Source organism: Malaclemys terrapin, chromosome 10, assembly GCF_027887155.1.
Source record: "Malaclemys terrapin pileata isolate rMalTer1 chromosome 10, rMalTer1.hap1, whole genome shotgun sequence".
Lineage (NCBI taxonomy): Eukaryota > Metazoa > Chordata > Testudines > Emydidae > Malaclemys > Malaclemys terrapin.
This window is the reverse complement of record NC_071514.1, coordinates 55,323,638-55,351,616: the sequence shown is the minus strand read 5'-3', so window position 1 is coordinate 55,351,616 and position 27,979 is coordinate 55,323,638. Positions and strand designations below refer to the sequence as shown.

The 27,979-nt window shown below is 52.9% G+C and overlaps 1 protein-coding gene across 2 annotated transcripts in view; it reads right to left on the bottom strand.

The window, feature by feature from the left end:
• Positions 1 to 27,979, bottom strand: part of CLCN7 (chloride voltage-gated channel 7) — a 51,826-nt gene that overhangs the window by 18,319 nt on the left and 5,528 nt on the right. For both annotated transcript variants that reach the window (XM_054041431.1, XM_054041432.1), the window contains exons 2-13: positions 18,007 to 18,078; positions 13,577 to 13,648; positions 13,114 to 13,179; positions 11,528 to 11,660; positions 9,570 to 9,679; positions 7,552 to 7,632; positions 6,267 to 6,329; positions 4,861 to 4,944; positions 3,281 to 3,374; positions 1,880 to 1,944; positions 1,147 to 1,263; positions 641 to 695 (exon numbers count right to left, since the gene is read on the bottom strand). In XM_054041431.1, the coding sequence (XP_053897406.1) occupies positions 641 to 695; positions 1,147 to 1,263; positions 1,880 to 1,944; positions 3,281 to 3,374; positions 4,861 to 4,944; positions 6,267 to 6,329; positions 7,552 to 7,632; positions 9,570 to 9,679; positions 11,528 to 11,660; positions 13,114 to 13,179; positions 13,577 to 13,648; positions 18,007 to 18,078 (1,012 nt within the window). The remainder of the gene's footprint in view (positions 1 to 640; positions 696 to 1,146; positions 1,264 to 1,879; positions 1,945 to 3,280; positions 3,375 to 4,860; positions 4,945 to 6,266; positions 6,330 to 7,551; positions 7,633 to 9,569; positions 9,680 to 11,527; positions 11,661 to 13,113; positions 13,180 to 13,576; positions 13,649 to 18,006; positions 18,079 to 27,979) is intronic.

The following is a 27,979-nucleotide window of genomic DNA, read 5'->3' as shown; positions in this document are numbered from 1 at the left end:
GGTCCAGCCCGATCCAAAGGATAGCTTCTACGAGGAAAAGTTATCTACGAGGAAAGTCAGTAGCAATTCCTCGCTGACTCCAGCCTGGCGTTTCCCTGCACTTCTGGTCATTTTGTTAAATCCAGTGATAGATTGTTAGCAGCCACCTGATTGTACAGAGCACTGAAGTAGAGGCAGGCAAGGCTGCAGCTGACAGTCAGATTTCTAGATGTGTGCTGTGCCCAGCGCAGCAGGAGAGGGCTGTACGGAAACCGTGATCAGAAAATAATTCTCACACGGTTCACATTCCAAACACCCTGCTCACAGACTCCTAGCGGGCAGGGAGTTTTGCCTAGAACACCAGTTTCCTTCCCCCAGCCTCTCAGGGGGCCAGACCTCAGACCAATGTCACCCTGACAGGCTCTAAGGGGGAAGAACAAAGTTAAGGGGTTTCGCCTTCACCATGGAAGATCAAGATTGGCCAGAGAATCTAGCTGTGGCCCTTGAAAGCATCAAGCAGCAGCAGGCTCCCTGAGGGCCCTCTGTTTTTGTGCTTTTTAATGTCTTTCCTGTTCTCCTCAGGAAGTGGGCTAAGGCAGCTTTCCAGGACAGGGGATTATTCAGAGGTGTTAACTCAATTGAACGAGCAGACCAATCTTACCAACCACTCCCATAACAATGAAGATCGGAATTTCCTGGAACGTGTATCCCAGTTTCTGTAAACAAGGAGAAATGGGTTTGGAGACCTTTCGGCACAGCAGTTCACTCGGTGCCAAGTCACTGCCTCTGCTCAAGGCCTTTACAGCTGGCAGCTGCCTAGAGCAATGGCTGCAGCAGGACTTCTCACTCTCAGGCCCCACAGATCCCACGCTTGCAGAACCAGAGCCCAGCAACAGCTGGACAAATGCTTCCAAGAGGCTGCTCGGCAGGAAGTTTGGAAATGGGTGTATCTGGCTTTTGCAGAGCCCCCCCGCCCCAGCATGACACCCCCAACTTGAGGTGCCTCCTACTGTCAAACATTCAGGGGAAGGGTATAAAGGGAGTGAATGGCCCCATCTGCTGCCTTCAGGTCCTGCCACTACTTGCAAGGCTGCAGAACATGCCCGGAACGGGGCATGTGCCTGCCCAGTGATGGCACGAACTCATCAGCAAGGCCAGCAATTTTACCTCGCTGTCGAACCTTCCAAAGTTGATGAGACCCGGGCTGGAGAGGTCCCAGGGGTTCCCGTGGTAAAAGCTCAGGATGGAGTTCAGTGTGAACGTAGAGATCATGGAGGCAAAGAACTGCAGAGAGAAGCAAGAGAGCATCATGGCACGAGACAATCTGCCACCTCGGCTGCCTGCCGTCACACCCCTCCAAACCCCACTCCATTCGCCAGGGGCCTACCTCGGCCCTGCTCATTCCCCAAAGTGTTCTTACAGCAGGGAGGGGCAGGATTTAATTCACACCCCCAACCAGTGCCTGGTGCCGAATCAGCATGTCTATTACGCTGTGAGCTCCACAGGCAGGAGCCATAGCTTCCTTGGGGGTCATGCAGCACCTTGCGCTCTGTGCTTATACACAAGTGCCTCACGCCTCTTCTGCGCTGTTCCCTTTACGTCCCATCTCCCTCTTGCCACCTCTCCGGCACAGGCCACTGCAGGACTCCAAGCAGCTTCTCTGGGAGGGGAACCATCAGCATCCTCTGTCTTGGTCTCAGACTCTTACACCAGTCAAGGCCTAGATTCACCCGACAGTCCCCTTCTGATGGGGGGGGTGTCTACCCAGTGCAGGCCCCTTGCTCGACAAGGCATCCTGACCCTCCCCGGCCTGAGTGAAACCCCCAGTGAAACCCCCAGCTGGCGGCTGAGTTTTTCAGAAGCTGGTGCCCAGCCTCTGCCTCAGGCTGCTAACACTTACGATTCTCCATGTCAGGAACTGATTCCAGAAGGAAGCACCTTCTTCCAAGCTGAAAAGAACTCCCCCTAAGGACACAAAAGGCCATGGGGCCATTGTAATGGATCAGCTCGGGTAGCTACCACCTCTCTGCTTGGGAGCGGCTGGGTCTTTCAGGGCGAGTTCCGATCGCCCAGTTACATGGGCTGGAAGGAACCTGCCCCTCGGGTGTGCAGAGACCAGGGACACAGCTTCATGGGGTTGGAGACCTCACACCCGCACTAGGAACCGATGCCTGGCTGTGGCTGTTGACACAGGGGACCACCCCCACCAGCTCAGCCCGGGAAGCAGGCCAGTGGCTGGCCAAGCCTTGGGGAGGGTCACAGCTGCAAATGCACGTCTGTGCTAGCAGCCCTCGGTCATGCCACCATCACACTTGGAGCCAGGAGGCTTTGGGGGAGCATCTCACACAGTCGCTTTTGTCGAAGAGACGGAAACGCTGAGCATTCTGACACTTGCCTCCATGGCAGTGGGAAGGTTTTGCTGTGGAGACAAAGCCTGGTGCCCTTTGGTGACTGTGCTCAGCCTACACCCTGCCACTTCCCCAGTCACTCAGCAGGGAGGAGCAGCAATGCTGGGCATGGGTTCACCCTGGATAAGGGCTGCTGGGGGGGGTGGGGTGTGTGTGGCAGGGACGACTCTCTGGGGGACTAACTCGTTCCTTAACACTCAACTTTACGCCTAGATTTCAGGCTCGCGTCGGAGGAGGGAACACGCACGGGTTTTCCTGTAGCGACCGATACCGACACCCCTCCTGGGAGGGCTCCGCAGTCCCTGGGTGGGGTTAACAGCTCTCCCAGCCCTACCCACCCAGGCACGACCCCCTCCGCTTCACTGGCTCTGTCTTGGTTTCTCTTGGCTGGCTCACGGACTTAGCAGTAACAGGGCCCGATGGTAGCCAGGCATTCTGGCTGTATCTGCATGTCAGGATCCAGCTCCCTCTCTCTGTTCTCCAGGGGCTCCCGTCAGCATCAGACAGAAGCCCAGCAGAGACAGGCAGCCTGCATGCTGCTTTTTTTGTTTGCCACCAAGCTCAATGGGCAGGAGCAGAGGGACAGACGGACAGAGCAGCCATTGTTCTCTAGTCTGGACGCGCTACATGGGAACATGGCTCTGAAAGCAGCAGTTTCAAGCACTGCCTGAGAACAAACATGCAGAGCACCCAAAGCTGACGCTCCAAGCTCTATCCAGCACAGATCACTTCCCCTCTAAGCGTGATTAACTAACCCACCCATCCCAAGAGGGCTGGGAAAGTCACGAGATCTCTGCCAGCTGCCCCTAGTGGGGGGGGGGGGGGGGGAGAGCGTCCCTCCTGGGGCAGGGTCTGGCCTGCAGGGATACACACAGCATCAGAAGACATCTTACCAACTGGGGCGCCAAAAGCGGCTGAGACGCCAGCAGCCGCTCCGGCTGAGACGAAGTCCCTTTTCTCCGTGTCTCTGCGGAAGTACTCAAAGATCTGAAACAACACGAGGACAGCGGCTTTACCGGCTGCTAGCAGCCCAAGAGCGCCCCCATCAGCATGGAGAATTAAACAGGCTGACATTGGCTGCTCTCCTCCCATGCAGAAGACGCTGCTCGCAGCTATCCCCGTACCCTTGTCCGTGCTGCGTGGAGGGGTGTTATACCCCTGGAACAATTCATTACACTGCCCAGCAGCAGATGACTCATCGCAGCCAGGATGTGAACCAATAAAAGCAGACACACTGTGCACTCTGCTCCCCTAGGGGGGTATGTCACAGAGCCACCGGGAGCGCGTTTTCCAGCAGGGTGATACAGGCTAGCTTTGCTCATGCCAGGGTGCTAAAAACAGCAGTGTGGCCACAGCCACACGGTGACAGCTTGTGCTGCCCACCCAACCCCCTGATGATGCACTCGGGCAGCTAGCCAAACTGCCGCCTGCAATGCCACGGCCGCACGGCTATTTTTAGTGCGCTAGCTGGAGCAGGGCTAGCGTGTATCCGTCCACCTGAGTTGGATTCCTCCCCCAGCCGCAGAGCCAACGTCCCCCTCACGTAGCAGTGCAAACAGAGCGCACGCAGGACCAGTGCCAGCCAGCGGGCCCCTTCGCAAGGGCCACCTAGCCCAGATGGCAGCATCACGGGGTTGCCATCAAGGCTTTCGCTTCCTGATACAGATCAGCGGCAGCGTGTTCAGTCTGCTGAGACCACTTAGATGGTTACATCAGCGGCCAATTGAATTAAGTGTAGCAACGTGGGGAGCCTCTCACTGCCTGCCTGCCTTGCACTGCTCCCTGCCCTCCTCACTAGCAATGCCGGACCCAGAGGGGAGGGACGTTCCACCGCTCCTCTGTGCTCTTCCTAGTGCACACAATCCTTCTCTCCAGCACAGCTGCAGTGGGTGCTGAGGGGGGAGAATATATTCATTTCAAGCTCCTCCCAGAATGCACTGCTGCTGGGAATTGTGGGATAAGTACCCAGAGAGGACTGCAACTGGAATAGTTTAGGGCAAATAGGATTGGACGGAGCCACCTTCAGGATAGGCCAGCATTACTCCTTCCAAGCCACCTACCGCTGACTGCTCGAGCAGGGTTCCTGGCCCCTGCCACCCTGCGGAGCACAACAGGCCAAGAGCTTTGTCTGCATGGAAGTCCACAGCACTCATGGTTGCAGCAGGTCCATCTCCATCTCACTACCCTACCCCACCTTTTCAGTAGGGCAGGCTCTTCTGGATTCAGCTGAGCTAGTTGACTGGCCCTAGATTGCACTAGGAAGGTGAAGAGCACTTCACTATATTGATTCTATCCACTGGACCAGAGACCGATTTGTGTCCTCCCAAGATGTCATGAGCCAGTAACCACAGTTCCTTCCCCAGCACATGCGGGGGGGGGGGGGGAAGAGAGACACGGACACACACACACACACACACACACACGCGCGGACACGGACACACTCCCGTCAGACTCTGGGAGCGAGCTAACCAACCTTAAAGTCTCGCTTCAAAGAAGTCGACCTTCCTTGCGAGATCCCAGCTGCAATGACCGCTCCGGAATGAATCATTGGCCCTTCCTGAAGGCAGGAAAGTGGACGTTAGAGGAGAAAGGCAGCTTCGCTTTTTGGAGCCTCGCCATGAAGACACGGGCATTCAGAGTGTGAACTCTGTGCATCTCGTCCACGCCCCCCAGCTCGATTCCAAAGCCACTCTGCACAGCTGGCGAGGGAGTGCAGCCACACGGGGATTCTATGGCCGAAGCAGCCTCAGCTCCAGCAGGGGAGGTTTCTTTGCAGGAAGTGGAAGCCTCACCTTACTCCCATACTTCCTAGTTCTAACAAGTGGCTCTAAAGATAACATCCAGCAGGCCTGGACAAACCACCACGCTGTCTAGAGCACGGAGCGTGAACTCCTGAAGAGCTGTCTCTATCAATGCAGAGGATCCCCAGGACTGCGTCAGAGTGGACCCAAGCTCCAGTCATAATCCCAGACTGTACCAGTGACTGCACCTCTGCCCGGCGACGTTCCAGCAGGACTCTCTGGAAGGCCACCTAACGGTGCAGTGACAGCATTGTAGGATTCAGTCTCTAGATGGCCTCTAACATAGATACTGAAAGAACCAGACAGCCGCAGGGACTGCAACTCCCGTGCCCATCTCCTCCGAGTCCTGGCAGGTCAGCAGATGTCATTGGGATACATCACCACTACCCAGGGTCTCCTGATCCCCAGTCCCCCAGGAAAGCACAGCACACTGCTGGTGCTGTACTGCAGTGGTCCTCAACCAGGGGTCTGGAGCCCCTCGGGGGGCTGCAAGCAGATTTTAGGGGGCCCACCAAGCAGGGCTGACAGAGTCACTGGGGCCCAGGACAGAAAGCTGAAGTCTTGGGCTTTGAGCCCACCATCCAGGGCTGAAGCCTCAGCAACTTAGCTTTGTGGGGCCCCCTGTGGCATGGGGCCCCAGGCAATTGCCCTCCTTGCTACTCCCCAGCGCTGGCTCTGCCTTTTATATGTGGAAAAACAGTTGTTGTGGCACAGCTGGGCCATGAAGTTTTTATAGCATGTTGGGGGGGGGGTTCAGAAAGAAAAAGGCTGAGAAGCCCTGCTGTTCTGGGAGGCACCTCCAGGCAGCCCACTGATGAGGGGCATCAGAGCAAAGGGGAAAGTGGCAAAGTCATTGACCCAGGATCACGTGGATACATGTATCCGTTTAAACAAACCGCTTAGGATGGAGCCACTCTGAGATGCTAGCGGTAACTGAGGCATCAGGAACGCTCAAGCTAGACACACGAGCGTGACAGCAGCAGCTCCCGGGGCCAGGGTGCAGCACAGAGGGGTGACTACACACCGACAGCGAGCTTGGGAAGGTGACTGAATTAGATTCACTTCCTGGGTAAATTACCTTCCCGACAGCCAGACCTCCGACCACTGACAGAATGACCCCGCAGACTTTGATCAGCAAGGTCTGGAAAAGAAGGAGAGAGTCCCTGATTAGCACAGGAGAGAGAGCGCAAGTCACGAGGCAGTCACTCTCAGCGCCGGGCTGGTGGGAGACACGCAGAGAGCTCCAAAACAGACACGGCTGCTCCCCGCAATCCAGGTACCTGGGAGAGAGCAAAGGGGAAGATGGTTACAGCCTCTTTTCCCTGGAAATCACACTCACAAGGCAATAGGTGAGGCGGGTAGCTAGCAAGCTAGCAGCTATAGCAGCAGGAGCCAGTGATGGCAAAGAGTTCTTTGGCTCTTGTCTTTGACTTGCTGTTTCACTGCTGCAGCTGTACCGTCTAAACTTCCGCTGCAGCAGCCTCTCTCCAGCGCAGAGCACCAGCTCTCTGAAGGAACTGCAGGGCAGAAGTCACGGTCGTTACAGAGGACTGGGCAGTCCAGTAACTGCCCCCCCTGCATCCAGGGGTCAGCAAGTATTTGCAGCACCAGCTTCCCCCATGCGCCTACTGGAGCCCTTCTGAGTGCTCAGATCCAACCCAGGGGAGCCATTTTACTTTGCAAAGCTCTGCTGTGTGAGAGATCTCGTGGCCAACGCTGAGCCCCCAGGTTGCTTTGTAGGGCCTGCAGGCCGGAAAAGTGCCTTTAGACAACATTCCCATTGCCAACGGGTGCACGCGATGACTGACTGCCACTGGAAGGGAGCGAGTGGGAGAGCAGCAGCCTACGCTGGGCTCAGAGTACAGGAGGCTACGAGACGCAAGCATGCACACGCAGCCCCCTGTGTACAATCAATACCAGCAGTGATACTGCAGTTACCTAGCGCTTCGCCCCAGACGACCCCAAAGGGATCTGCACTGGTGTGTTTATTAGACAGAGCCCCAGGGAGGTGAAGGGACTTGCCCAAGATGAGTCACAAAGCTGGGCAGGATGGCGCCCGCTGGGGTCATGAGCTGGTGACTCAGGCCAGCTTCCTCTCCCTCAGAAGGTGCCACTATCAACTGCAGATGGGAGGCCAAGGGACATCCTCGCAGAGCTGGGACAGGAGCGCACGTCCAGGATGAGCGCGGGGAGCTGGCAGCGCACGGGGGCACCGGCATGGTGTGGAGGCAGACCAGGCTGGTGAATGCCAGAGGGGGAAGTCCTAGCTCCTGCATGCTACCAGCCTTACCACGCTGGTGTGGGGGAGGGATGATGGGGCATGGGACTGCCAAGTGCACTCGCACCAAAACCCAGTGTCTTACCTTGAGGCGGACAACATGAGGAACCTTCACGCCATTGAGGTAGCACTTAATCTGGGGAATCCCGCTGCCGGCAGCTACAGGCTAGAAGCACGGGGAGAGTTAGTTAGCATCAGCCCTTACACAGTGGCTTCCGTCATCCCAGACAGCAGCAAGGGCCGGAGGCCGCTCCCTGACCATTTCAGCACCCTACCCCCTGCGAGGGGGAAAACATGACAGCTATTTTGGGGCAGTCTGAGCCTTGCTTCCTGTACAGATCATACCCCGTCCGTCCCCCCAACCCCTACAGCTGGCCAGGCACGTTCCAGAAGCAAGGCCCCGTCTAGTCAGCCGCTCCTTCCCTGGAGAGGGACTTGCGATTAGTCACCTGAATCTCAGGGAGAGATTATTCCTCTGGCATCACCTCTATTGTGCTTTTACAGGTAACTTGTTAGCTGTCCTCAAGCAAACCCAACTGGCTGAGACTAGTCAGACCTGCCAGGAGTACTGAAGCAGGGTGGACTGAATCAATTCATAGGAGACGAGGCAGTTCCCCTCTTCAGAAGCAACATGCCCCGGGAGATGTTCTCCAGAAACCAACTCCAAGGAGAGGACGACTCTACTGAAGCCACTGCAACCAGCTCAGCAGATTCTCTGGTGGAGGGGCTGAACGGGAGCAGGGCCACAGAAGGGTTTATATTTGCCTGGCTTCCTTTAATTCTATAGAAAGAGCCGGGCGCTTTGACAGGAGAGCGACAGCCTAGCTGAAAGCGAGAGATCCCGCTAGACCAAGCTGCTATTCAATACGACTTGGGAACTAACACTCAGCCGGCAGCCGGATTGCCCCAAGGGCACAGGCCAGCACATGTCAGCACTGAGTAACAGCCACAGCACCACGCATAGTCCAGGCTATTCCGGACCTGCTCCAAAAGGGGAGGGCACGACAAAGAGCAAAGCTGGCCGCCTCTTTTGGGAGGCCTACGAGTGCCGTGTGAATCTCTATTTCTGCATCCATTCTGCCTCGTGGCTAAAGGCCCCACCCCCACGTTAGACAGGGCCGGACGTTTATCTTCAACTTCCTCAATGCAGAACAGGTCTAGCACACTAGTCAAGTCGGACTCCACTGTGCTTTAAGGTACTGTTACCCTGATTCCCCACTGGAGATGCTGCTCATTTGCCTTGTTACTGTGATTTGTTCCCTTCATCTCACAATAACTCCCCCTGATTACAGGCCCCCTCCGGACGGGCAGCAGTTTAAGGGGGCTGCTGTGTGCTTGTCTCAGAATTGCACTGTTCTGCCTACGAGCTTTTCATCCTTAAAAATTTGGACACGCAGGAAATTTAGAGACTGGCCAAGACCAGAACTAGTGTAAACAGATGCAGGTCAACCCATGTCGAGGGAGCTGCACCATCTCCCGAGCTGAGGATCCGATCCAGTAGGCAAACCGTTACTGTCAGCATTCCAAAAAGCTCCCTCCTTAACACCTCACCTCCTTGGGCTTTGACTATTTGCTGTGCTCCTTCTACCTGCCGTGTTGATGCTGTTACCTACAGTTGTGCTCATGAAGCAAATAAAGGATCACACTGGAAAGAGACTGTGCCTCATTTAAGCACTACCTGCAGTAAAGTATCAAAGGGGTAGCCATGTTAGTCTGGATCTGTAAAAGCAGCAAAAAGTCCTGTGGCACCGTATAGACTAACAGACATATAGGAGCATGAACTTTCGTGGGTATTCACTCACGAAAGCTCATGCTCCTATACGTCTGTTAGTCTATAAGGTGCCACAGGACTCTTTGCTGCTTTTACCTGCAGTAAAGAATTTTTGAGGCCCAGATGATTTGTGAAGCCACCTGATCCAGCAGGGGGAGCAGAGCACAGACAGGCAAACGCAGGCAAAGAAACTAAGTGACTTCCCACTCCCCCAAGTAGGGGGATTTTACTAGAATGTTTAACTGGCTGTTGAGTCTGCATATTTCACTGCAGAACTGATGCAGGGGGAAGTGAGCAAACCAACCTGCCCACAGCTGGTTCTTAACTCTTACCTCTATGAAAGCGACAATAACGGATCCAACCATCACCACACTCGAGTTCAGAATGGCCCAAAGTAACAGGGAGAAGGACAGTCCCCCCTTCTCAGTGAACTTGTCAATATCTGGGAGGGACAGTCAAGAACCTCAAATATCACTGGTAGGAGAACCCGCCTCCTCCCCCCCATTACTACTGCACCATCTCACGGGAGACAGCCGCACACTGCAAGGCAAACACATACACACAGAGCAGCACATCTTTCAAGGAAGTGTTTAAACAGCTTCCCTGACAAGCTGTCATGCAACACAGCAGGAAATTCTTCCCACCCGGTGATTCAGTTTGTGAACACGCTAACGCACCTTTCATTTGAACACATCACAGGGGAAACTGCAGGCTCCAGGCATCAAAGAGTTAAAGAATTTTCACACTGCACCAAGCCTGGTGAAGGAGCTTTCAATATAGAAAGCAGGTGACTTGGCTGGTGTGTTTCTGCTGTATTTTCACTAGTGCTAATTCCTGAGCTCTCCCCTCCGCCGGGCAGCTTCTCCCCAGCTGAGCAGCGCAGGGACCAGATGCTTGAGCTCTGGCATTACAGGGTGTTGCACCAAAAGGGACTGGGATATCTCGGATTCAGGCTGATTTTAGCTCTTCACTTTAAGGGCAAAGCGAGAGACCAAGATGCACCGATGCGGGGCTCGGACAATAGCTGAAGTGCAGTGTGACTATGCAAAGTCACTAACAAGGCCGTGGTGGGACTCCTTGTTTATACTCTCAACGACCCACCAGCCAGAACGAGAAGGTTTTCCCTAACTGCCAGGGCCTGCTCTCGAGGGAGCAGGGAGTCAAACTGGGTTCTTGCCTTCTCAAAGTGTTTAGACCACGTTATACAGCAACTTTCATCCTGAAAAATCCCAGAGTGGATCTGCCTGCTTCTCCAAGTAGCTGCTACAACAACTCCTGGAGGGCCCAACTGAGATGGGGCAGCCCACAGTGCTGGGTGCCATAAGGACAGAAAAGAGGCAGTCCCCGCCTGGAAGCGCTCACAACCCGATGAGTAGCCATGGCCTGCCGTGGGGTTAGGTAACTGGATATTACACTACTCTGTTGAAGATGCGTGAGGTCAGTTAGGCCGCAGTTCTCCCTGCTCCCCCGACCAGGGACAGAAGACCGCGGGGTGAAGAATGCTGGCACAATTTTTAAATTGAAATAGCTCCGGTGTTTGGACGTCTGAAAGACGTTGGCCAGCTCTAAGCTGACATGTATTTCAGTCAACAGCGCGGCAGCTCCAGCGCTGAGCACATGGGGCTAGTCTGCAGAGCGATGGGCTGCCGTTTTGCAGAGCAGAACTGCTCTCTGACCATGAATTGCTTTAGTAAGCAGCAAACATGATAGGAATCAATTGTGCAGAACATCTGAAAGGTACCCAGGGTAGGCTGGACTATCTACTCGAGTGAGTAATGGACTTGACCCTCCTTACTCTCCAGGGAGCAGCCAGGAATCAATCACATGATTCTGTCAGGCACATCTCTGCCTCTGACAGAATCCAATCAGGGTTGGGAACCCCTCAGCAGGCCTGTCTGCTATGGGAAACCTCGCTTCTCGGGCGCTAATGAGCCAGGACTCACAGCATGCTGGGCTCCTTATGGTACGGCCACTGTGAGATCAAACCTCCCCTCCTGACACGGATCACAAGTGCACACACTACTCTTGGCCCAGGGCATTCACAGATCTAACCAAAGATTCAGCTTACTCCACGGATAGAGTTCTTGCAGGGTTAGTTCACTCAGTGCCAACACACATGCACCCGACCCTACACAGACATTTCCTTTGGGAGTTTCCTGGTGGGTAAATTCCTTTGCTCACTTCTGTGCTGATGACCTCTTGCTCCATCGCCCAGAGAGCACTGCAATACCCTGTCCGCACCTGCCCCCATGTCACTCGCTCCCCCAGCCGCGGCACAGCCAAAGGATACTGTCTTTCACCACTCTGAACTTCAGCCCAGCCAGTTTCTCCACCACGATGTCGATGAAGCAGGCGACGAGGCCGGTTAGAATCCCAATCATGGCACAGATGACCCAGCGCTTGATCTCCACCGTTCGGAATGCCTGTGAGAGACAGAGATCAGACTCCTATACCCCAGGACCTCGGCTGCTCCTGAACACAGCAGATTAGCTATCCAAACGCACCCACAGGGTGAAGGATGGTGTCACGCACCTTAACACACACACCTCTTCCCCAAGAAACGTGACTTACTCGGCAGTGCTGTTCCCATAGTGATTTAGTTCTGCACAATGTACTCAGGGCAGGGCAGCTCCCAGAGAAAAGCTGATCAGATACATGCCCTCTTCTGATACTGGACAATTACAGTCTGGAAGGGCTTTATTTATTCTTTTGAACATTACAAGCTCTGATCTGTTCTACTCTTTTTCCTGGCAGTCTGGTGACAACTGGTAGGATACACCAGATTCACTGAAGGGGAAAGGATTTTCATTCACACAATTGAAAACGGTCTGTGTTCACTAAACTGGTATTAACAAAGACTTTTTCTCCCCCAAGCGTTCCTTGGATGTTTGAGCTAAAGAGTTGACACTCCAGCCCCTTCGCTTACAGGCTTAGAACTGCATTCCTGCACAGGATGTTTCTAAGAATGTACCATCAACTCATGTAACAGCATCATCATAGTTTCTATCCCGTCCCATTTCTAAGATGGCCAGAAGGTTGAGAGAGCGTCTTCCCTAGGAGTGCGGGCAGGAGCTACTCTGCAGCCCTGCACCCTACTTATCAGTCGGTACCATAGTGCATCCTGTTTTGACACTTATCTCCTCAACATCCTCTGTGGTGGAGGTTGATGCAAAGAAGTGGTTTTGCCTTTCTGCAGTGCCCTTATCCTTACTCCTGTTACTCCCCAGGGGTCCAGCAGACCCCCGCCCAGTCTGGCAGCTGAAGTACTTAAAGACTTTCTTCTTGTTCTTCCCTGTTTGGTTATTTGCTCTTCCAATGCCCTTAGGCCTCTTCACACATCACCAGCCATGGTGCATGCTCCTTCCTGGTGGTTTAGTCTTGTCTGGGAGGAGACCTGGTTTGGATCTTGAGGCATTTAGCCACACTACCTGGCCTTCCTGCTTTCATTTTTGTTAGGGGGAGTCGCCTTCTGGGATGGCAATGGTAGCGTCCCCGCACAGTGACTGCAGAATTTATCATCACTTTGGATGTTAGGGCCTTTGGACCAGCTTCCTTCCTTAAAATCCCCCTTGCTGACAAAGGGTCCCATGCCAGGTCTCCCCCAAGCAAACTGGCATTAATTAGGCCATGGTCACTATTACTCACTGGCTCAGCTAGAAGTGGCCCCAAATGTAGAGGAGTGGGCTCATAAACTAAGTGAGCAGTCTCTCTCCTCTGGGGGGCCAGCGGTTCCCAGAAGCAATGGGTTATGCTGCTGAGAAGCCACATCTCGGACCCTTGGCCCGCAGTGACATTTGACCAGTTTCCACAGGGGTGGCTGAAGTCTCGGCAGGGCTCGGGCTGACAGGCCGGTGCTGTGGGCACAGCCAGACTCACTGTGTGGTTGATCCGCCTCTCCTCCTCCAAGAACAGCTGGTTTTCGCAGTTGTCGTAGTCCAGGCTCTAGATTCAGGGAGAGGGAAATGCTTTCACTAGGTAACACAGCAGAGGATTCAGCTCTGCTCCGCCCCTTCCCAATGAAAACTACTTCACCTGCACTGTGCTCATGCCCCCAGTCCCAGCTTTCTTCTCCACTGAAACCTCCCCCTGCTGTCTGGAACCCCACAGATTACTCTGGAGACCGGTGTCCTGCTGTCCCGCAGGAACTTTCCTGCCCTACAGCACCAGAACAGCCTTGGTGCTGAGGTTTTCCACGCACCAGGTTATGACTCCTCAACCCCACTGCCTCCTCCCACACCCAGCGCCACTCGTTCGCTGGCTGGAGCACCACCAGTTTTCAAATCAGTTTGAACCAGAATCTTCTAATCCCAACTAAATAGACATCTCCTGGGGTGCCTACCTCATACTTGAGCGAGAGCAGCTTCTCGTTGTGAGGAATCTCACTGGGAAACTGGTTAGTGGCCTCCGTTTCCTGGGGGAGGCAAAGATCAGGCGTTAGATCAGCCAAAACATTGCCCCAAAGCAGGGCTGCTGGAGTTTGTCATTTGCAGCAGCTACCCCCAAGTTCCAGCCCCAGCCAATAGCAGCAGCGCTCAGCTACTCTTCCGAGGGACCGGCCAGGGTGCTCGCAACACGCATCAACACGTCACATCGCCTGCTTCCATGCAGTTCCCACTACCAGCTTCTGCCAGGAAGCTTTTCACAAAGACAACAGGGGGGTTTGTTCACTGCCAGGGGCTTTAGGCAGAGACAGGGGTAGGACAGCGTCTGCTCTGGCTGTTCGCACCAGCGTCCTAGATGGCACCATGAAGCAGCCTCTTTACAGCTGTTGACTTTGATTGGCTATAAACAGAGTCTACTTAATGAAGCAGGACACACCACTGCCTCAGGCACCGAGAGTCCTGCGCAGAGAGCTGGGAACGCAGCACGATGCTGTCTGATCCCGGGGGATTTCCTGCAGAACTAAAGAGGATGGGACTGGCTCAGCATGAGTGTACCAATACCAACACCACTCTGCCCACGGAGCTATGGGAACGGCCTCAACGCCACAGCCAGAAACACCCCCCAGGACGGGTGTGCTGACAGCTTTTATTGCTCAACTCATCAGGCAGAGGGGGACCCCTGCTGTACCTTCCCCCAGTTGCCCATTAAGTACAGGTTAAATGTGACTTAAACACCTTGGTAACAAGGCAACTCCGTAATGAGACGTCCTTAACTCAGGAAGGCAGAGGGGGAGCTTTTCAAATGCTCAGCACCAAAGCCACCCCTGGTGCGGCGAGATTCGAGCCTGGACGCCCTGTGGCAGGGAAGAGCACTCCCCCCTCTGTACAGCGCCGCCGGCCCCAGCACGCTGGGAAGGGTGGCACGTTGGATGTGGAGGTGCTACAGCTACTCCAACATGTTCCCTTGCCCAGAATAGGAAGGTGATAAGGGAGCTGCACTATTATAGCTACACATTCATAGCAATTGATGCTCTAAGACCTCCAGCCTGCGGACCAGATGACCTGGTCCCTCGGGAGTGTTTCTTAGGAACAGTTCAAGCCTTTATCGTCATCGTTTGTTCAGATCTCATTGACCGAGACCTTTGCCTGAGATACTCATGCTCAGCAGCGAGCAAAGGCTGGAAGGGTCACTGGTGACGTTTGGCACAGGGCAGGCACATTCCCAGGGCAAGGAAATTCTCCCTCCACCTCACAGCAAAGCAGGCTCCCAATTAGAGAGTCCAATGGGAAGGGGAGATCTGCTTTAGCTGGGGAACAAGGGGGCAAGAGGAAACAGAGCAGCCGGATGATACGCTTCCAAGGACTCCAAGACACCCCTGGCAAGTTACCAACAGCGTGCAAAGCCGTTTTCATGGAAATGGTCATTGTCCCCAGGCACTGAGATCTGGTGGGATTTGAGAGCAGATGCTAGAACTCCATTTGCTTCAGAGGGTTTGGAGAAAAGTCAGGCAGGAAAGCACCAAGAAGCACCAAGCTCCACAGAAATTTCTGTCCTACTGTCCTCAACTACATCACCAACCCTGGACATTAAAAATCCGGTATCAGGCCCCCAAAATCGTGAGATTGGCTTAAGAATCATGAGCCATTAAGATTAAGACGTGTGGGGGTCTTTTTACTTGCCTTCGGGTGCTAGATCCTTGAGAGGGGGGTCACATTTTTAAGCTTTTCTTTGAAAGACAATGAAAGCTAAAATTCTTTCTAAAAAGAGAGATGAGAGTCTCATGTATTCACATGACCCCAGGAGCTGGGGCTTGAAGAAAACCACCCAATACCACAGGAGTTGTGATAGTCATGACAGTTGGCTACATCATTGGCTCAAACACGCTTTGTGAGGTCTCCCCTAGCATGCCAGCGCATGGCCTAGGGGCCTGTGGCACTGCACAGACAGACACTGAGAGGAAAAGGGCTTTAAGAGAACAATCAAGAACTATGATCCAGTCGTAGGTCTTGAGAATATCATCACCCATCCCCCTTCCTTGCAGGAGCAGGGAGCACAGCCTTCGTTGAGCTAGTTGATACAGCGACTGCGTGCGTAGGGAAGGGGTGGGGTCCATTTACCAGTGCTCCGCTGTTGTCCTTGGCCCTACAAATCCCTGCAGAGCACACAGCTGGGAGCACGGGGCTGCAGAGAGCAAGAAATTGCTACTTAATAGGGGAATCGTAGCTCTGTTACCCTGATCCTCCTCCTGCCCGCCCCATTTGTTACATTCACTTGTATCCAGCCTCTAGTGAGTTTGCAAGCGCTGCCGGGCAGGGACAGGGCTGGGGTGTTGGTACAGTACCTAGCACAACTGGGCCCTGATGTCAGGTGGGGACCAGCAATACAACTAATAAGAGAGTGACCAAGGCCCTACTACAGGACAAGAGAATGGCTATGAGTCACAAGCGAAGACAGAATGTGTGTCCTAGTTCAGACCACTGCAGCTAGAAAGATAAGAGGGTTTTGAGTGTCAGATCACTGTAGCTCAGCAAACCTGAATGCCAGCGAGTCTAGAGGCAATTCAGGCTCCAGCAGCAGTGTGACCACAATCCACCCACTCCTGCTCCCCAGGCCTGCTGACGGTGGCTCCCACTCAGAGGTGCCACGTGAAATGGTGTATAAGGGTTACTCTAGATCAATCTCCCTGAGGGCCAGCCCCACCCTCTGGGGTATGTGAGGTTCCGGAGGGGCTTGGGGGCAGCTCATGAAGGGGTGGGGGATGGGGGACACTTCTCTGGCCCATGGGATCTGACTGGTGAGAGAGAGAGAGAGAGAGAGAGAGAGCGCGCGCGCGCACGCGCAGAACCCATCTGGAGAATAGAGATTCAGTCACTGGTGACAGGACTTCTCCCACTACGTAGGGTTACACCTGTCAGAAATGAATGACCGCTCAGCGCCCGCTCAGCCTGTCCACTCTTCAGGCAGAGCCCCCGGTCCTGTGGTGTCTATGCGGGACCCCGTTTGGTGCCACTGTAACGCAAACAAACAGCAACCCAACGGAAATGGAGGGAGAAGTCCAGGAGCTGAGGAAAGCGAAAGTCAGATACAGGATGTGAGAGGGGAAGGGAAACCAAGCGAGCACGCACTGCTCTGAGAGGAGACATAACAACTGTGATCCCAGAGGGGCTTGGACAGACCGCGGCCTCCCAGCCAGAGCTCGGGCGCCTCTTGTACCCAGAGGGCTGTTTTCCCATTAGCAGGGTATGTTCTGAACGGATTTCCACCCCCAGACCCAGGATCAACCTCTCACAAAGGTGAAGCCGGGGGCAGGAATTTTCCACGAGAATCCAGTCACACAGAGCATCCTGCCAGCACAATGGGCCCCAAAGCCCAATCCTGGCACCCAATGCCCATCCCCTGCTCTCCACATGGACCTCAGTTTCCAGACTAACAGGTCGGTAGGGCCAGGCATGGAGGACAGTGGTCAGCAGACAGCTGAACACCCCCTTCCACATGGAGAGTACATGTGTGGGGGAAGGGGGAGATCCACCTATGGAAGGGACCTTCTGCGTACACACCCGGGGGATGCTCTGAGCCAGAGGATGCGGCTCTTGCCTGTGTCTCTTGCGTGGGGTCAGAGCCGCAAGGACACACTGAAGAGAGCACAAGACCAGGGCTCAGCAGCGGGGAATGGTGAGGTTAGCGAGTGTGAGAGGGGAGTTCAGGAAGCTGCCCACGTGGGGGTGGAGGGTGACAGCACGGCAGGCGAGTGGCCTGTCCAGCAGCAGCCCTACAATCCCGTGATCTGGGTCAGACAGCGAAAGCGAGTTTTCCATGGAGCCGGACTGGAGCTCCAGCCTCGGGTGCTCACTGACCTGCCATGAGCTGCTCTCCCACGCGGCTGCGCTAGCCGTTCGGTCCAACTCGGCAATGCCACGCATGGGCACCAAGTGCAACTTCCATGCCCTTCTTTGGGACACCCCCTCCTCCATTATGCGTACCCGTCGAGTGAGTGCTCCAAACAGAGCCCAGAGCACTGGCTGTGGCCACGCGGGAGCTCAGAGGGGGTATGGGCAGGGAGGGAGGGAGTCTTAAAGACACAGACTAATTTCTCCAAGACACATCATCCGCTCACCCCAAGTTTTCCAAGAGGCGCCTCCTGGGGCAGGGGCTCACACATGATAGTTTCCAGGCAGAAGTAGGCAGCTGGTTTTGGTGGGGAAGAGGAAGATGGGCAAGTTAGAAGAAGTTAGGCAGACTTATAATGGAAAGACAGACCCTTGGCAGTGGGTTTGCCTCCTGAGGCCCATGCTGCTGCTTTGCGAGGAGCCATCTGCTGCAGCCTGGCCTTGGTTACCAAGAAGGGGAACTGTCAGAGTAACGTTTGCTCCTTTCTCTGCCACTCACCAGTTCGCGGACATCGTCGTCGAGATCCACGCTGCTCAGCTGCCCGAGGCGCAGAAAAGGCGAATGGGTGATCTGAGAGGAGAATGGAAAACTAGATTAATGCACAAATATTCCACATGGCCGCAGGTTAGCAAGCCCCGACACTAGAAGGGAGACATCTGGGTGCCCCCGCTTTGCCCTCCTGACTCTGATACGCAAGGGGGGCAGGGCAGGAGGGAAGTGAGATTGACAGCTGCCTGCCCTCAAGTTCATGCTGCACTCAGCCCAGCTGGGGCACTCTCCCTCTCTCGTCTCATATGCCGCCTGCATTGGTCAGGCTCCCCTCGCCGGGTGTGGCTGTGCTCTGCCTGCCGTGTCAGCAGCCCAGGATCTCCTCACGCAGACTCACCCTGTTGTACTTGCTGCAGCACATGGGAATAGCTTCCTTCCAGGCCAGGGCATCCCGTGCTCTAGGCCAACAGTGGCCAAATGCAGGAGCCAGGCCTAATGCAACCCATGGAGTTCGATGTTGACAGGGGCCACTAGTTTGTAATGCAGAAGCCACGCCAGTCAAGATGGAAGTTGGTACACCAGGTTCTGGACTTGCCACAAAGTGACCACATGGCAGCTGCAACTGCTCTGGTTTAGGCAAATTGGTTGCAATCCTTTGGTGGACAAAGTTTGATTGTCCCAGGGCTAGGCTCACTTAGCCAGCAATGACAGGCCCAGAAGGCAATTTGAAGCCCTGTCAGCAGCTATTATTAATAGTATTAACAACAGTCTACCTTGCAAGAGGCTGGATAAATTACTCCCCTCCACAAGCCAAATGCTCCTCGGCTGTGTTTGTCGGAGGAACACCTGAGCTGCATTTGGGTCATTTTCTTGCATCATGGATAAAGCTCTGCAGACGAGCCCAGAGCTGGAAATGACCCACTTGCTGCAGCAGGGGGCGTTCAATTTTACACTGCACCGTATCATGCTGTGACAGGGTCTCTCCGAGGCCGGGAGGGGTTAGCCCCTGTGCACGCTTTTTACTAGTGAGCTCTCGGCCTGCCTCATGGAGCAGAAAAGAGCATGCTGCCATTGGTGGCAACCAACCCACCAGCCAGCCGGTGAGGCCCAGAGAGTTAGGGGCCGTCTGTCTGTCTCTCTCATGGTACCTAGAGCCCAGCATGAAGGGGCTGATCTTAGCCAGGGCCTCTCCCTCCATCCTACCTTTCATTCGCCTATTGCAGCCAGTCTCCTACCCCACACCACTGCCAGGATGCTGCCCAAGCACAGGGAGAGAAGCTGGGAGTTGCTGGACACCCCTTGTTCCACTCCCAGCAAGACTGCAAGGCCCCCTGCAGCCATTCAGACTTGAAGACGTCCTGGTTAAATCCCAGGGTAAATCCAGCAGCCCCCCTAGAGAACAGAGGCAGGAGCAGCACAAGGGAGGGATGCTGGAGCTATGCCACCTCCATCTCCTTTCCCTGGAGCTCAGGCAATAGGAGCTGTCACCTAAGGCTTCAGCCAGCTCCAGCCAGGCAGGAGGCTCTGCTCTCTGCCTGCTTTGGGGGACACCTCGCATCAGCTGCGCCAAAGCAGCACCCCTGTGCTGCACTGAGCTGGCCCAGTACTGGGGCCAGCTCACCGGATACTGCACAAGAGGCTTTTCTCCCCATGCATCACACAACCCCAGGTGCAGCCCTGCCCTGCACATTTCCCTGCTGGGAGGGCCGCTCCAACGACGCACACCTCACCCCCAGTCACCATGGAGAGACAGGCCTTTCTACCGCGCATTGTTCAGTGCGCTGGGGCTCTCCAATGAGGAAGTGCCACAGCCACGTGAAACCTGCTTGTGCCTCGTGGCTCCGAGTTACTTTGGAGAGACTGGCTGTTAACCGATCGCTCCCCAAATCCACCTTCCCTCCCTCCTGAATGCTGGCACCGATACCACAGCTCACGTCTCACCTCACCCAAAGACTTCCCTAATTCAACAGCATTACATAGCTCAGGACAGCGATAACTAAACACACCTGCCTGCCTGAGCAAAATCTGCAGCTGCACTGCAGGAACACCCTCTGGTCATGATCAGGAAATAATTATTTCCTGGCCTGGAATAAGGGATCAGTTAACAACAAACAGATAGTTTGTTGTGCATTTTGCTCCGTCCTCTACTCCACATGACCCACTCCTGGCCAGAGGAAATGAGCATATTAGTCTATTTAATCTCATCCCCACCAAAGCTTTTAGCTCGCTCAGGCCCAGGAGGACATGCTGCTATTTGCAAACAGCAACACAGAGAAACAAGCAAGCAAGCTGGAGGTAGGAGACAGCTCTGAGCCTGCAGACCGAGCGCAACCGAAGCTGCACGAGGCGTTTCCCACAGTGGCTATAGAAAGCCAGGTTCAGGGAGCGTTTGTCACAGCCACACTTTGCTGCCTAGACACGTACCAGGCGGGGATGAACCACAGTGCATTCTCCAGCAGACAGAGTGATCTGGGAGGACCGGTTCTTCTGCAGGGCAAGTTCCCAGAACCGAGCACTGTCAGCAGAGTTGCCTAATACAGGAGTTTGAGAGCTATTCTGGGCACTTCTCCAGTCACTCAACATGAGCAAGGGCTGGGCCTATAACCTAGTCTGCAGTGGTGCTGTGGTGTTAAAGGGCCCCAGCACACAGTACCAGACATGACGTCCCGCTCCAAAGCGGGGGACGGATACTTTGTTGGTGAAGAAGTGGGGTTTTTACCCACTAAAGCTTATGCCCAAATAAATCTGTTAGTCTTTAAGGTGCCACCAGACTCCTCGTTGTTTTTGCTGGGGCTGAAAGCATCTACCCTGGTATCTGAAGTGTCACTGCCCCGCAGAAGGGAGCACTGCCCTGGCAGGGGGGTGGGGGGACGGGGAACACGACAACTAGCCATTGGACACTGGAGTTATTTTAATTTACATTTAATGGAAATGAGGTTTCCCAGAGCTGACATCTGCCCCTTTCCACAGACCACCTCGGCCCTGCAGGGCCAAGAGGCCTATTGTGAGCAACACCACAGGATGGAGCCATCCCTGCGGTCAGGAGACTAGCATGGCCTGCCAAAGACAAACAAAGAAACCGCCATCCCCTGTGCCAGCCAGGAGCCTCTGGAACGCGGGAAGAGAGGCAGCTCCAGGCACATTGGACTCTCTCAGTCTTTCCGGCTGGACTGAGAGAAGCAGTCACCGGGAAAGGGCTAGTACTAGTCATTCTGTACTAGTCATTCATGCAACTGGCCACTGCAGGGAGGCAGCCACTTCGAACTTGTCTCAAAGGATTCACTGCAATAGCCCAGGCAATCAAGTCATGGGGAACTGAAGGCCCTTCTCCCGCTGTAAAATGGGAGGTGTTGGGTGTATAGCTCCATTAGAGACAGCAAGGTGTTCAGAGACTACAGGAACAGGGGCCTGCCTACAAGACACTTTCCTCTTCCTCTGAGGGTCTAAGGCCAAGCTCTCCCTACCTATATCAGAAGTATTTGAAGAGGAGGTGCAAGATCCCATTTTAGAACAGAGGTGGCGATGCCCGTTTTACAGCCAGGTCACAGTGAGCGGCTGCAAGAGGAGCAGAGGCAGATGAGGGCCCAAAGGGGGAGAGGCACCCAGACAAGTGTGATTGGGCCAAAACGGAGCCGGCTCTCAAACAGGACCCAGACTGACTCCACATCTCCAGATCCTGCAGCCCTGCTGGTTTGGTACCAAGCACAGGGCTAGATGTCAAGTCGTCCCTTGCGAGGCGATGAGTCTCCATGGCCAGAAAGTGGCAGCATGAGGAGCTCTTCAGAGGCCATCGGGAAAGTGGCACTGCCTGACTTCACAAACAGCTCTTTGTGCGCTGGTTTTGTCAGACCCAACTTAGGGCCAGACCTGTCCCACCGCTGCTGTAATTTACCTTTCCCATAAGAGCCACCCTCGCTTCCCTTCACAGCCCTCCCCAGACTCATTTAACATTCACACCCACTCCGGGAGGAGCTACCATGAAAGTGCTCAGATTCCCAGACCATGAAACTCACTCCTCTCTGCGAGCTTTGGGAGGGGGACGAAGTTAGTTTAGAGTGCTGGCCACGCAACATGCACGTTATCAGATAGAAGCAGGCCCCTCCCTTCTCTTCAGTCTCCAAGCGGTGTGGTCATGTCTGCAAGCAGACAGGAACCAAGATGCAATCAGCTTGTTAGCAGGATCACAAGACTGTACACTCAGGCTCCCTTGCCAGCCACTAAGGGCACATCTACCCTGCAGTTGGAAGCAAGCCCCCCAGCCTAGATCGACAGACTCAAACTAGCCACCTCACCCGCAAGGCGAGCATGAGTCTCCGCCCGAGCCGCAGCGTCCACACTGCTATTTTTAGCGTGTTAGCTTGAATCTGTTGCCCTGAACGGGGTGGCTCGCTCCCGCTGCTGTGTAGACTTACCCTACCTTCCCCCCCGCCGAAGGGCGCTGCTTGAAATCCTAATACCGACAGAGCAAAGCAACTGCCCATCTGGAGTCCAAACCAACGCAGTGGCTCACAAGGCTGGATCAGTGTCGGGTTTACAATAGTGCTAGTGGCCAGCCTGCTCTGCTTGCATTGTGCCCGGAGACCCCACTGGCTCCCCCCGTGCTCACCACTTGCTCCTCTCAGCCTGCCCGCTGGCCGGCCGTGGGCTCCTATCCACCCCCAGCCCCACCCTCCAGCTTCTCTCTGCCTCCTGGCCAGACCCCAGTGCACCTCCAGCTCCAGGCAGTCTCTGCTTCCCACCACCTGTGGGGTCCCACCTGTCTCCCTAGCTGAACCGCCTGGGACTGATGCAGAAGCCTGGCCAGTCTTGGCCAGTTGGGGGGAGGGGCACAGTGTGCCAGTTTGTAAATAGTGCCTTCACACGGGGCGGAGTGGAGTGGGGCCACTCCTGCCATACCATACCCCTGGCCAGCCCCTCACTCCCCCCCCCCCCCCCCGCCATGCTCCATTGCCTGCATGGGGGCCCCCAAATATGTTTGGTGCCAAGCCCACAAAAGGTTAATCCAGCCCTGGGCTGGATCTAAACAACCTCTGCAACTGGCACCAGGTCTGGAGTGTTAACCTGAAACAGGAGCGCACTCCTTCACACCAGGAGAGTTTACTCTGCAGGCCCTGACTCCTCCAACTCTGGGCTTGTGTATCTCTAGAATACAAAGAGAATACATTAAAAATATGTTATATACACACACATATACATACATACACACATATACACACACACACACCCCAGTACCACCTAGTCATTGAGCCTAGATTTATTTAAGCCTTTGATACCTTAACAAGAAGCCTGAAGTCACCTCTTCACGACTGATCACAAGCAAAATCATTTTAATAAACTTGGGGAGGAAGCCAAGACTAGCCAGTTTTAGCTTATTCTCCTACATTATCTCAAACAGTTACTCAATTTGGCGTTCCAAAACACAGGTCATGGGAGCCAGTAGCAACCCCTGTACTTTGGTTGCCTAACACTTTCCACGGCAAGAAATGTTTAAATGCAGTGCCTTGCATAATGCAAGAAATGTTTGTGACCTTTTTTCGAAAGTTGTCACCTCCGTTGCTGGTCGAGGCTTTTGATGACAAGATAAAGGCCAAAAGGGATCATTAGATCATTTAGCCTGACTTCCTGTATGTCACAGGGCACAGAATTTCACCCAGTTACCCCAGTGTTGAGCCCAAGACCTTGTTTGACTAAAGCCTCTTCCAGAAAGGCATCCAGTGTTGATCTGAAGACATCAAAAATGGAGAATCTGCCACTTCCCTTGGTCGTTTCTTCCAATGGTTAATCATCCTGTTAAAAATGCGTCCATTATTTCCATCTAAATTTATCTGGCTTCAGCTTCCAGCTATTAGTTCTTGGCACGTTTTTCTTCACTAGATGCACGAGCCTTTTAATACCTGGTGTTTCCTCCTCAGGAAGGTGCTTTCACACCATGATCAACCAGCTCCGTTTTTTGAGGGGGTTTTGGTAATAAACTAAACTAAACAGACTGAGCTGTAAGTCACTCACTGTAATACATTTTCTCCAGACCTTAAATCATTTTTGTGGCTCTTTTCTGCACCCTCTGCAATTTTCAACACCTTTTTTAAAATGCAAACACCAGGACTGTAAGCAACATTCCAGCATTTGTCTGGCCAATGCCATACACGGAGGTAAAAATGACGTCCATACTCCTCCTACTCATTATATACCTGCAGGACCAGATTGAGTCAAATCCATTTTAATCATGATTCAGTCTTCAAGGAGGAAATCTGAATTTAAATCATCAATTTTAATTTTGTTTTGTTTTGTCCCTGGCCTCATTTGCCAGAAGCTGGGAATGGGTGACAGGGAATGGATCACTTGATGATTACCTGCTCTGTTCATTCCCTCTGGGGCACCTGGCATTGGCCACTGTCAGAAGACAGGACTCTGGGCTAGATGGACCATTGGTCTGACCCAGTATGGCTGTTCTTATGTTCTTATTTGCACTTTAGGAAAATTAACAAAGAAAGGTGCATTTTTATAGGTGGTTAACCATTAAAACATGCTGAACTGAAACCAAATGTAGTCCTTATAAAAAAAAAAAGGGTACTTTTGGCTAACCAGGAGGATACAGTATAGAAATTATATTCCTACCAGGTGCCTTGTTCAAAATGTTTTGGTGCTTAAGTAACTTTGAAATATCTGCCCCATGCCCTTCGTGTTTTTATGCTTAATAGATCTCACTCATCCTCTCCAACCTGGTTTTATTCATACTTTGAAAGATGAAAACAAGTTTTCCTGCTAGTTCAAGTCCCTCTCATTTTTAGCCAGCTTTGAATGAATTACTAGCCCAAATGAAGCGCTCATTTGCTCTCTGCACTTGCTAGCTAAACTGAAACCAAAAGTAATTAAGGCAAAAGTTTTTCTGGGCAACAGAAACTGACAGTTATTTACATTTAGAAAAATGTAAATACCAGAATTTCTCCATTCTACAAAGTAATTTATATACATCAGCAGAACATGACATTGTGACATTTATAAAGCTTGAGTGGACATAAAGAAAGTGAGATGGTTTTCCTGGGAACCAGTAAATAATTAAAAAAGCAGCACCATTTACTAAATTAAAATTTGGGGACTCACTGACTTTATTTAAATGATTTTAACAGAGTGAACTGTGGTCCCTAAAACTAGCTGTCAATGTCAAATGTAATTGCAATCAGATTATTTAAAAGGAAAAGTATTCAGTGTATAAGTCAATTTTTATCTACCCCTCCTCCAAGGGTCCCCTTAGCCCTTTTTGCCACAGCATCACAATGGGAGCTCCTGTTGAGTTGCTTGTCCGCCATGACCCCTAAATCCTTTTCAAGTCCCTGCTTTCCAGGATACAAATTGAACTGTATTTAAATTGAAATTTGGCTGGAAGAAAATCCCCAGGCTACAGAAGTGCTTTTCCTTTCTCTCTTGATTCCATTTGGGTTTGGCTGAGACAGACACTGTGCTCACTGATACAAACTGAAGTCACTCTTTCCTTCTCTCGCTTGCTTCCCCAGGGAAATGTTGGCAGCCTACCAAAATAACTGAATGAACATTCTACAGCTGGGCCCACGCCACCACTGCGCTGGAATGACCTGGGAGCTGTAGCAGTGGGAGAGGAGATAAGAGCTGGGCCTCCCACATGCCTCCCTGGACTTGGCACATCTTCCCAGCAGCCCATCCCCTCTTCCCACCAGGGGCATCACATGGGGCAGCAACTCCCCCAGCACTTATCAGAGGGGAGAAAGAATGACGGGCTGGGGCCTCCCCTAGACCCAGCCCATGGCACCAGCAGCCCAGCCCAGGGACAGCTGCCAGCAGGAAAAGGTTGCTAATGTAGTCAATCTTGTAGCTCAAATCTGCTGCTGATGCACGATGGGGGAGGTGGTGGTTAGTCGTTTTTAACTCTTTTCTTTTAAAGGAACTGAAGTTATGTAAGATCTACTTTTAACAAAGGTTGCTTGTGTAGCCTTAATTTGACCCCCCCACACACACGTATGCCTTACGACTGTCTTTAATTACATGACCACATACTATTTTTTCTTTAACAGAACTCCTGCCTCACTCAGTGCACAGGCTAGACTCCCCCAGGGGACAAAACTCAGGTTGCAAAGGCAGCCATAAACATTTTAAGTGCTCGACTTTGCAACAAACATTCGTTTGCATGTGGGCAGCATTTAGATCAGTGAGGCACCTAGATCTGGACTGAGGCCTTGTTGGGCTAGGTGCTGAACAGAGAGAGGGCAACGCAATCCTTGCCCTAAAGAGCTGATAGTGTAAAGGGGAGGGGGCTTTAGCGTAGGGTAGAAAGACTAGACACTCAAGTGCTCTTGATCTGACTGGAAGCACCAAGACGTAATTGTATTTTCTGCAGGGGCCTCTGACTGAGAAAGGGTGAGCTGGGCTTCCACCTCCAAATTTCATTATGAGAAAAAAAAAAAAATTACAAAACACACACACAAAGAACTTTAGGTAAATGCAAGTGAGACCCTATGCACTAGCTAGTTTGAACTCCCATACTCTGGAGTTCAATCATGTCGGGTCCATATGAAAGCTGGCACATTGGCCAGATTAAGACTGAGAGAAGATCCTTCAGCATTTGGGGCTCCAACCCCAAGACTAAAGGATCCCTCTGAAGAAGAATTCTCCTCTAGGTTATTCTAGGGGCAGTGTAATGCTTAGAGTGGTGCTAAGCCCAGACTGGACTTTTTCCATCAGCCTGAACAGCATGTGGACAGATGTTTGCAAGAGAGGTGGGGGAGAGCAAATATGACTGACTTGGCTGGTATGATGTTACTGCGAAAGACTGACACTATTCTGTAATATCCTGGGCAAACCTTATGGAATTAAGTTGGGGTTCGCTGTGTGTGTGTTATTGTGGCACTGGATGTGCCTTCTCTAGCAGGGATGGGGATACTAATGTAATTTCCCTGCTTACCAGCCCTTTGAAGCCACCCCCAGGAAAGGTGCATATATTGGTTCACACTGGATTCTCCACGGACCAACCCACAAAGAAAGGACTCTTGGATAAACTAGCTCAGGGCCTTCTTCCTGATCCAGCAAAGGGACAGGCCTTCTGCTCCACATAGAGCACCAGTCCTTAGGGAAGGGTAGGAAGGACTGGGCCTGACTGTGGGCTTGTTCTGAGCTGAAGCTGTGATGAACAGGTAACCTTAAGGAATCTCCCTTCAGTGGGGGTTTGATGGATGGCTCCTACCAGAGCTCATGTTAGGTTGGGCGGATCCCTGGGAAGGTGATTAGCATGCAGGTAGGCTTTTTAATGTTTTCTCTGTAGTGCATTTACTGAAAGAATAACTGTAGCAACTGCACCTGGTAACCATCTCTGAAGAGCTGGGATAGTTTCTGCCATAGCTCATTGGTATAAAGACACTCACTATGCAGACTTCTGAAGTTGGCCGATTTTGCCAAGTAAGGTGCTGCTAGTTTCTAGCGCAGTGGCCAGTTCATTTATTTCTAATTGTAAGTTCTAGAAAGAGATGACTCAGGCGACATCATTCTGGGACATGGTCCAACGGCTGATTGCAATGAAAACAACCTCTCTGAAAGGACCTGTAGCAAACCCAGAGTAGCAACTTTAATTGGAAAGAAAAGTTTGGCTAAAGTTTAAAATTTTTATTAAAGTTAATGTTTAAAATTAAATATCCACAAATTAAGAGGGAAGGTACTGTGCATCTGGGGTCAGGCTTGATTTATGAGGGATTACAGGTATCGGTTGCAAGGGTGAAGAGATACATATACATATCACATAACCAGCATAGACCCAGATTGGGGTGCAAGGGTTTTTAAAGTGTCAGTGATAAGTGGGCTCAGGCACACCAAGCCATGATATACAGTAAATAGCACTCAAAAATAATTTCCTACCCCACAGGATGTGCTGTATATGATGACATATGAGCAATGACAAAGGGCCCACTATTACAGTATGGTTGAACCAGTGTGGTATTGATTGGCAAGGAGACCAACATAG